Source organism: Fulmarus glacialis, unplaced genomic scaffold (assembly GCF_000690835.1).
Source record: "Fulmarus glacialis isolate BGI_N327 unplaced genomic scaffold, ASM69083v1 scaffold42056, whole genome shotgun sequence".
NCBI lineage: Eukaryota > Metazoa > Chordata > Aves > Procellariiformes > Procellariidae > Fulmarus > Fulmarus glacialis.
In genome coordinates this window covers 9,220-19,806 of record NW_009220768.1, presented here as the reverse complement: position 1 = coordinate 19,806, position 10,587 = coordinate 9,220, and the positions used below count along the sequence as shown (strand labels likewise).

Genomic DNA, 10,587 nt, shown 5'->3' with positions numbered 1-10,587 from the left:
AAGCGGCCGGCCGCGTGGATGCAGGGGGTTGTGGTGCAAGCTCGTTCCCCTCAGCCTTTCAGCGCAGAGCTGAGAATAAACAGCTGCGCAGGGGATGGATGCCACATTGTCTCAGGGGGCCGGTGCCAGGTGGAAGGCGTGTCTCCAGCCTGCAATGGTGGAAAAAGGGAGAATCTGCCTCCGTTGTCCACGAGATGTATCTCTGTGCAGATATTTTTTCACATACAGCTTCATCTAAGCCCAACACTGATTACAAGAGGCAGTCTGCACACTTAAATCGTTCGGACTAATCTCCTAACAGCAGATTAACTCAGTAAGATCCCATTATACGCATAGCTAAGTATAATCACTTTGCATTTTACACATACACTTTTTCAGGTTTTGCTTTTTAAAAAAAAAAAAGAAAAAGAAAACTTACAGGATAATGAAGTTGAAGCTCGCTATGGTAAGCTTCAGAAAGACCTGTTTATTTTGTATTTCATTTACAGTCCTGGACGGTTGTCCCTGATTTTACACATCATGCCCACTCTGCCTCATTGTCAGCGGTAGCAGTGAATAACAGATATGTGGTCACTGGGAGCAGAGATGAGACAATCCAAATCTATGACATGAAAAAGAAGATAGAACATGGGGCGCTGCTGCAGCACAACGGTAAGGGAGCTTTTCCTTGCAAAAAGCATTAATGGTAGAAACTTATAGCTGAAAAAGTGGCTTTTGCCAGAAGAAGAAAATTTAATTTTTTTTTAACAAGTCTTTAATAGTGATGGTGTTGCAGCCATGATGGTCTGATGATACAAGCAAGGTAAGCTTTTGAGCATAAAAATCCAAAATAATTTTGGGTATTAGCCCACAAATACAGCTGATGCTTCCAATTATTTTTAGTTTTAACTGTTTAAGAAGGTATGGCCCACAGACCTTCTTGTGGCTCGTGAGCCATTTTTGTTCTACCAGGACAGTTTATCTAGACCATGCCTACTCCCAACAACCATCTTTCCCAGTGCCCTTGTCCTGTCACAGACGTACATGAGCCACACAAAAGAGAGAGTTTGTGTGTGAGAGCAGGCTGCTGCTGCCAGAAGAGTTAACCTGGTACATTTCCCACTTTATGTGCCTCCTGAATTACAGCCATGAAATACATCAGTTAATGGCTGTCCAAATAAATGTGTTTGGGTCATTTGTAGCTCAATGCTGATTGTTCTTTTTCTCCTGATAACCAAGACATATGTGGAGCTAGACTGAATGTGGTACCTGCGTTCAACTCAAGTATGACAAATCTGGTGCTTATGGGAAGCAGCATGTGCGGTAAATTCAACTGTGTGTCCAGAGCAGGGCTTTGACATAGGAGAATTCCTTATCACTGGTAGAAGCTCTGTGTCACCTGAGCCACAGTGGTTGAGTACTGCTGTATCAGGGATCGGACCAGATGGAGTTCAGACATGTATGGCTGTAGGGGGTTGCTGATAGAGCACATCAGTGATTGAATATAACAAGAAAGTTTGGGGGGTTTGTGAAGAAACACTTAGGAAATAATTCAGATTTTCCCAAGGGTAGGGTAGTAGCTGGCACGTTTTGATGCTAGAAGCTTCTCTGTTAATTCATACGTTCTCTGTGTGGTAACTCTTCATTATGTACAACATTGTTAATAGTTCTGGTTTGTATTTCTAGGCACAATAACTTGTTTGGAGTTCTATGGTACTGCACATCTACTGAGTGGGGCTGAAGATGGACTAATTTGTATCTGGAACACAAAAAGATGGGAATGCTTGAAATCCATTAAGGCACATAAGTGAGTTTCTTAAATCTGCATATTGACGTACGTTTTCATGTTTCTTTTCCTTGTAAATAATATATGTGGCTAATACGTTGTTTTGTTTTTATCAGGGGGCACGTGACATCTCTTTCTATTCATCCTTCCGGGAAATTAGCTTTGTCAGTAGGAACAGATAAAACATTAAGGTGAGTTGAAACTGAAGAAGGAATGCTGAGAATCGTAAGTCAATAAGTCTTAGTGAATTGTTATAAACCACAGTTCCGTGTTGGGAATAGACTATGTAACACTAATAAAACATATTTGGACATTAAATGGTTCAAAGATTTGCCTTTTTAAGTTCTAGATACCAGCAATATTTTAAAGTCTTTTAAAAATAGTCCTTGCTGTTCTTAGCTTCTTGTTGTGTTCTGACTCTTTATAATCGCTTGTAGACGTATAAATACATTTACATTTTGAAACACAATTTATTTAAACTTCTGAAAGCTGTCAGGTTTTGTTTAATGTGAGAAAAGTAATTTTTCACTTGGAGCGTGTACATGTTGCTGTATATATGTGTTTTAAGTACATAAAATGCTATTTTAACAGCACAAATGGGTACTGGGCTCCTTTCGGGCTCTGCATTGCAAATGGTGGTTTATAAAATAAATATCACAAATTCAACCTTACAGTGTGCAAGCGATATATGAAGTCATCATTTTCTCTTGCATTAAGAAGGCAGTAAAATGCATAGAGATGCTTAAAAGCTTCCATTGGATGCCTTATGTCAGCAGATAGGACTTCAGTTTCACTGTGCTGTTTTTAACCAGAGTGCATGTTATCTATTGTTGTCTTTCAGAACTTGGAATCTTGTAGAAGGACGGTCAGCCTTTATCAAAAACCTGAAGCAAAGTGAGTTTATCAGTCTAAATCCACTAAAAAAGTAGAATTAGATAGTTTTATTTTTTGTGTAAAGAAAAGTAGACTGAATTAATGAACAAATCAGTTAATTGCAAGCAACTTTCACAACGTCTTTTTTACACATGCAGGCAAGCATATGTAAGCTTATGTCCTTAATAGTAATCATTTACCAAAAGGAAAACAGTGACACTAAAGTAAATTTTTTTTTCCTTGAAATTTGATGTCAGGACATTTAAATAAATGTGTTTTTCTTTGTACACTTCTGATAATCAGAAATAAACATTTAATAGCATAGTTTTACTTGTTTATTCTAGGTTATTTGAGTTTTTCGTAAATTTTTCTCAGGTTTAGGTAGAAAACAGTGTCTGACAGCTTCTACAGATTCTTACTTTTAGATTCTCATGCAATATAGAGTGCAAAAAACCTGTCTACATATGTATACAAACGTATCAATGTGTACAGATGCCCACATAATTAAATGGTCCCCTGATGGAGAGAGGTATGTGACCGTGATAATAAATAAAGTGGATATCTACAAACTTGACACAGCTTCAATCACTGGCACTATCACAACAGAGAAGAGAATTTCTTCACTTAGATTTATTACAGTAAGTACAAAAAAGAAAGGTGCTGGGAAATTAACTGGTTTGAAACACATGAAATTAATCACACTTGCATTTCTTTTTTCCCATTCCAAGGATTCTGTCCTTGCCATAGCTGGAGATGATGAAATTATAAGGTTCTACAGCTGTGACTCTCAAAAATGCCTGTGTGAATTTAAAGCTCATGAAAACAGGTATACTATATTTGTTTACTATTTAAATATTTATGGCAATGCTGAGTACCCAGTAAAGTTCAAGGACTTGTAATGTTCAGCATATTTTACTATTGGTTTTGTTTTAGTATAGAAAGTTAATTTATTTATGTGCTAAATTCCAAATTTGGGACAGACTTGTTTGCTTTTAATATGCGCATAAGTACTATGCTGGCCATTCAAGTTACAAAAACAATAGGGTATAGAATTAGAAATATTACAGTTCTAAATTTATGAGTGTGTGTGTAAAAATACACACGCACACATGTGCGCGCGCGCGCACACTCACACACTTCTCTGTGTGTGGTCTATGCATTTCTGAAATTGGGTACCAGTATTTTCCTGCAAGACTATCTAAAGAATGTTTAACCAGTCTTTACAGAATCTGAGTCTTTAGAATGCTTACATGAACCAAACCAGTTGTACTCAGCCCAGACAATAGGAGGGTAATCACATATTCTCCGTTGTTGTCGAATACCAAATATTTGTCCAAATGCTGCTTTTAATTCGTCAAAACACAGAAGCATTAGCTAAAATGTCACTGATGTGGTTAATAGTGTGTGCTTAAAAATATTAAAGTGTTCTGGATTGAATCCTAACAACTGTAGCAAAGGCAAGTGTTCCTACTGTAAATGACAGCACTCAAAACAGATTACCATTGCGAGTTCCTGCCTGTCATTTGTGGGTTTTCTGTTCAAACTGATTTTTAGACTATTCATCTTTAATTTCTGTTAGCGTACTGTTCTGAAGTGAACTGCCATGCTATAAGGTAACAAAGTATTACATTTTCTTCACAGAATAAAAGATATCTATAGTTTTGAAAGAGAAGGACAACATGTTATTGTTACTGCATCCAGTGACGGTTACATTAAAATGTGGAATCTGGATCTTAATAAGGTTGGTCTATTAAACTGCTTGTTACGTTTATGGAAAAATATCAGACAACCAAAATTGCAGGCAGTTCTGTTACAAAGATTAATTTTAAATCACTGAGGAAATTTTACTTGAAATCTGGATGTCTTGATCTTCCTCCATGTTATGTTCAGTAGAGATATATATGTCTATGCTTATATTTTTATGCACTTGTGTATCCTTGTATCTTTGTAATTTTTTTAAACAAACTATAAAATCTGATGATATTATGGAGATCTTATCTCCTCTTTATGTGAAGTCAAGCTTCCCTACAGACCTATCTGGTCAGACTCGTGACTATCTAATCAGTTATATATGTTTAAGGACTGCTGTGAATTTTTGTAATGGCTGTTGCTACTCTTTTAAAAACACAAACTCTCTGGTTTGGTGGGGCGGGTGGTTGTTCATGTAGGGGGAAAAAGTCCTTTCGAAAAATTCAAACACATTAATGTACTGGGCACTTTTATTTCCTGTATTTTCAAACAGTGCCGAGTAGCACAGTTCAACAAGGAATCATGTCTTATGTTTAAAATTTCCCATGTTTCTTGTTTGCTCTGGGGTTTGTCTTTTAAAATCAGAATTAGGTTTTTTAAATTTAATGCCTAGTAATAAAGGATCTACTCTCTTCCACTATAAGTATCTTGAATAGTTCAAATAATTATCTCTCAACATTTATACACTTTATATATCTCATCTGAATTTGCCCGTTTTTAATTTCACCCCCTCTGATTATTTTTATAGTTCTAAGTGGAGTAGTGAATATCATTCTTTTCCCTTCACCTCAAATTTCTGTTCCCCTTGTACATAATTGATACAGTGAGCAGGGAACTCTCTATCTTTTCTGTAACATTGTCTTTATTTTGACCAAATGTGTGATTTTGTTTCCTGTGCAGACAAAATTTTGTAAAACTGTGTATAACTCTGTGGGCTGCTCTGTCCAGCTCTGTGAGGTAGAATATCCTAATACAAGTAGTTTCTGATGGATTGATGCTGTTATGCTGCACATGTGTTTGTGACACTTTATCTCCTGATATCTGTAATGGGATATGTGCTCAAGTATTCCCAGAGCGGACTGATACAATTGCAGTTAAGCATTTTGAAACACACTCTGAAGAGATTACTTCTAATCAGCAGCCTTGTCTTTGTGAGGGAGAAAAGGAATCTGATGCACTAACTTAATTCAAATTATTTTAGCTGCACTATTACCCTGGAGAAACTTCTGAAACCATTGATTTTTTTTTTATGATTCATCTAGTTATTCCTCGTATTAAACTTACGCCCATGTGCCTGAAACCCACTGGTCTTGCTTATCAAGACACATTCTTAAAGCCATTGGGATTTTTTGTAAAACCACCACTGAGGAATGGTATCAGGAACAGGACTGTAACAATGTGACCATTAACTGGTATACAGCCTCTAGTTCTAAACATTTTTAGACACCAGAAATTAAGTGGAAGGTGGGCAGTAAGATACTTTCTCATTTCAAATACTTCAGTAAATTTAAACAGATATAACGTAATGTTTAATTAATCTTTTTCTATATTATCTTCAGATTAAAGATGTGCCATCTTTACTGTGTGAAGTCAATACCAAAGCTAGGCTGACATGTCTTGCAGTATGGCTTGACCGAGCTTCAGAAATGAAAGAAAATTCTGATAAAGCTGCAACATCATCTCAAGGTAATAGAACTGTGTGTATTTTTGGTTGTTAATTTGACTGTGAAATAGAATATACTAAGTGGGAGGTTTTTACTATATGCATTGGAAAAAGTTTTGGTATCTTGAAGAATTGGGGATATGACGCTGGCAAGGGATATAGATATCCTTACGAATCTGATATGTCTCAAGCCTGCATGTATGTTGAAGGACATAAGCCTCTTTTCACTTCTATTTTGTGAAAGTTTTGTTTCTCTTTACTGGAATAACGTACTGAGGAAGCCGCTGTGAAGCTTTTGACACAGATAAGAAAAGAATAAACAGTTTGATAGAACTGCATGTCTTATTTTGCTATGAACAGCAATTAGGTCTGAGGCCAATGTAGTTGGGCAAACTTAGGAAGTCTGGCTTTTTTTTTTTTCCCCCCCTGTTGTTTTCCTGTATCGTAATGTATGTACATACTTGATCTTTAGATATTTTTGTATCACAGGCAAAACTAGCATAAATGGCACATTCCACTGTAAATAAAAAATCATTTATAACCCCTTTTTAAAAATGAGATACAAATAAATCTCTGTGCCATTTTAGACTACAAAGACTGTACATAAATATCAGTGTGAATTTTTTCTTGCTTTTTTCAGCGATTGAAGATGAAAAATCATCAATAGTCAGGAAACAAAAAGTTTGTTGGACGGATGAAAGTGATAAAACAGCAGAACAAAAGAGAAAAATTACTCCAGAGAAGCAAAAATTGAAAGCTCCACTGCAAAAGAAAAAAAAGAAACGGAATAGCTCAGCATAAAGGCAGCTACTTTCTCTCCTGAACAAAAAGTAAATAATGGTGTTGCTGTAGTTTTTATAAGGATGTAAACCTCTGACAGGACATATACCTCTGAACTGAAATGTTGTTTAAAAGTAATGAATGTTTTTACCCTAATAAATTGACTGATCATTCTGGGAAGTAGCAAAAGAGGTGGCAACTTTTCCTAAGTGAATGAGGCAAAAATAAATTCATAGTACGTAATGTTTCTATTTTTCTATTAACAATAGCATACACTTTTTAACTGGCTCTGAAAAAGTGATAAAAATAGCTGCATCTATCTCAGTTACATTTTTGTCTCACCTAAATGCTTATTAAAAATACATACACTTTTTCATTTTAGTGTTGGAAAAGTTACTGTTCATTTGACTCAAAATATGATCTGCCTTTGTCATGCATTATTTTTCCTACTGTAAGAAGGAACATGTTAAAATTACTTAAAATATGCTGATCACATTCCATTCATACATTCACAGAAAATTGTACTTTCTAGTTGTTGACATGGACTTATACATAGAGTTTATAAGCAAAATGTTTGGGTTTTTTTACCACGTCCATACTTCATGCATTTAATTTTTTTTAAAGTGTTTGCACCCATGGTTCACATGATTGAAATCTTTTGTTCAGAATATGATACATATTTTTAGGTGGAAGAGTTTATATCAATAAGGTTTTACCTTCTCTTCACCCTTCCCATAGTATTTTTTCAAATCCTTGATCTGAGCTGTATTGTTAAAAAAAAAATTATCTAACATTTGAAATGTTTGTAATGCTGATAAAACGTCACCCATCTGTTTTGCACTTAAACAGAAAGTGAATTCCTGACCTCAGCCAGTGGGAACAGGATTTTATCTGAAGTCTTATTACAAATATACAATGGGAAAAACAAAGTTGAACTGGAGAGAACAAGGTCAAATAGCTGTACTAAATGTTCTCTTTATTTCTTTTGAAGTAAGGCATTTTAATGTTTTCTGCACTACCGGAGTACTCATTATTTCTTCTGTTTTCAAAGAGTAATTGGAATTATGCTTTATTCTGATTCACTTTAGTAATAATCTGTTCCTCCTTATTTGTGTAGCAAGAGAAAAGGTAGGGAAAATCAGAAAAAAGATTGAGCAAAATTCTGGAGACAGGAATGCAGGCTGTCTTAAGGATGTAAAATAGGATATAACTCCAGCTCATCTCTGTGTATGCTCTGACTCTGAGCATCATCGGTGATGTTACGAGATTGTTCATGTGGCGATGGCAGTATTCTCTTGGAGGTGGGTGTCTGTATTTATCTTCTGTAATCATTTCCTTTATTTAGATAAATGATCACAACCTCTTGTCTGAATATTCAGTATAGTTGATTTGTATGAGCTCAGTTTAATTCAACATTAAAAGGATTTCCATTGTACTTTAGTTTGAACTTACACAGCTTTTAACTTTAATAATACCCTGAATGTGTGTGTACACAAACACAGGCAAATAATATAGGACTTAAAATGGTTTGTAGATTTGGCAGGAAAAGTACCAAATCAGATTTTTAATTGATAACAAGGCTCCTGTAGTAAATATAGGACTTACAAAGTATAAGCTTAAATAAGAAAACTCTGTTTTCACTTGTAAAGTGTTATGTCTATTTTGTAGTGCTTAGCTTATGTCTGTTCTTGACAAAATGGCTGCTACTACTAAACAGTTGTTGTTGTTTGAATTTTTAAATACATGAGCTCATGCCAAGCTCTCATGAGCACAGGAAAAATCCAGTCTGCACATAATCTTAAGAATTAAAAAGCAAAAATTCCACAGAATTTTGGTTCTAAGGTTTAGACTTACAAGTAAATATTGGACATTTGCAAAAATCCAAACCCCCTGTGTAGTAACAAAGAATTATGCATCTCATGAGACTCCGAACAATTTGTGAACTGAAGACAGAGGAGACAAGTCCTAATAGCTTTTAAGGTGAAATACAGAAACAGTCCTGAGAGGAGAACTCGATATTTTCTACACCTTGAGTGAATGCTCAGCTACTAACCAGTACTTGGCAAATTTTTTGTTGTTGTTTTCTTGTGCATATCTTCCTTTTCAGAACATTTCCCATTCTAGTTTTCAGGGAACTGCTTAGAATGATAGAGGGGAGGCAGCAGTGCAGAGAGGAGATGTCAGCGGTGAGAAAGCTGTTGCTCTGTCAGACTCCAGTAGGGTAGATGGAGCCATGGCTGCAAGAAACAACAGCCCCGCAAGCAGCATCTCAGCTGAGCCCCAGGTGAGTTCAGCAGTGCCAGCAGCTGTGGATTTCTTCCAGTTTTCCTGCTTCCCTCTTGGGGGACCTCAGTGCTGGATTACAAAGCAGAGCCCAGTGAAACTTGAACCTCATAGCCATTGCACAGCTCGAACAGGAAAGGGAACCCCATCCAGTATAGCTTAGATCTATGTTGGCTGGGGCACTTCTCAGGGAGATAGGAGATCTCTATTTAACCCACTTAGGCCAACAAGGGAATTAAGCTGCTCTCCGCTTTCTGACCATTAGGCTCATTCATAAAGATGGGAAGATTTGAAATGCAGCTAGAGAAAGCTGCATTTTGCAGAAAGCACAGGCCTCTGATGTTGTGTGCCTTCTGTTATGAAAAGGAACTGAAGCCCCTCAGTTCAGGGACCTGGCTGGAGGAGTGCTCTTTCTTTCTATATGGTTAAATGTCCATGGGAGGTAAGTGCATAGGCAACTGGAATAAATCACGCAGCGCCATTTATGTGAAGAAAGCCAGTTTCAGCACTTGAAAAAAGAAAGTTTATCTTTGTAGGCAGTTACAAACATCTCCCTACACTTTTTCCAGATTAAAAAAAAAGCAAAACATTTTCTTTACGTGATGTTTTCCATCTCCCACTGTTGCATAACTTCTACAGCAGAAGACTCATTTTTCTGTTGCTCTAGCTGTGCTTGTGATTTGAAGATTATAGAAATTCTCTGGATCTTCCATTAAAGGGCTATACTGAAATTATTGATCAAAGCTGCCTGTAGGCTGCCCAGAGTTGTAACTCATGCCATACCAAAAACCAACCCCAAATTCTCAGCTGTACTCCCATTTCTGGTACAGGACTAGGATGGATTGGGTGCACACGAATGCAGTTATGAGGGAGCTTTGCCCCTCACTGAACAAGCACACAAACCCTCGTCTGCACTGAAGTCTCTCCTCATCTGTAGGCACCCGGACTTGCTCGGGCATCCTCGATACCCCCCGCTGGGGCCGGGGGAGTTACCCGCAGCTCTGCAGGTAGATGGGAGGCACCAACGTTTTCTCCTCCGCAGCTCCGGGCTGCGGGACACACCGTACCCTGGCTGTTGGGTTTTTTTTGTGTGAGGTTCCCCGCCTCCCCTCTTCCCTCAGGACAGCCGGAAAAGGGAAGCTTTGGGCGGTGCGTTGCTCCCTCGCCTCCCCTTCCGCAGCCTGCTCCGCCCCGGGCCGCTGTGGAGCGGGGCCGCCGGGCAGGAGCCGCCCGCGTACACTTCGCGGCGGGGCTGACCCCCAAGTCCGCCCCGCTGCCCCCAGGGCTGCATTCCCAACAAATCGGTTTTCATCTCTTGGACTCGGTTTAGGGCTTAGGCTTTAGGCAGGCCTTGCTCGTGGAAAAGCCCCCCCGCGGCAAAATGCTGTTTTTGCCCTAAAAAATTAAGAGATACCGACCCTCACCCCAATTTCTCTTCTAGTTTTCAGCATGGCAGTGGACTGGCTCGGCTTTG

At 38.0% G+C, this 10,587-nt stretch overlaps 2 protein-coding genes across 2 annotated transcripts in view; both read left to right on the top strand.

Annotated features, from left to right (window-relative positions):
• Positions 1–492: 492 nt before the first annotated feature.
• Positions 493–7,204, top strand: PAK1IP1 (PAK1 interacting protein 1). The gene is made up of 9 exons (XM_009580875.1): positions 493–651; positions 1,666–1,786; positions 1,882–1,956; positions 2,607–2,659; positions 3,131–3,276; positions 3,367–3,464; positions 4,280–4,379; positions 5,947–6,073; positions 6,691–7,204. The coding sequence occupies exons 1-9, from the start codon at positions 609–611 to the stop codon at positions 6,849–6,851; spliced, it is 924 nt and encodes a 307-aa protein (XP_009579170.1). The 5' UTR covers positions 493–608; the 3' UTR covers positions 6,852–7,204.
• A 3,358-nt stretch (positions 7,205–10,562) lies between these two features.
• Positions 10,563–10,587, top strand: part of TMEM14C (transmembrane protein 14C) — a 4,951-nt gene continuing 4,926 nt past the window's right edge. The window contains exon 1 of the mRNA XM_009580874.1: positions 10,563–10,579. Within this exon, the coding sequence (XP_009579169.1) occupies positions 10,563–10,579 (17 nt within the window). The remainder of the gene's footprint in view (positions 10,580–10,587) is intronic.

Coding starts and splice junctions, on each gene's coding strand:
- PAK1IP1 (XM_009580875.1), top strand. CDS start 609: ATGAAAAAGAAGATAGAACATGGGGCGCTGCTGCAGCACAACG. Junction 1,957..2,606: donor GGAACAGATAAAACATTAAG/GTGAGTTGAAAC, acceptor GTTGTCTTTCAG/AACTTGGAATCTTGTAGAAG. Junction 6,074..6,690: donor AGCTGCAACATCATCTCAAG/GTAATAGAACTG, acceptor TGCTTTTTTCAG/CGATTGAAGATGAAAAATCA.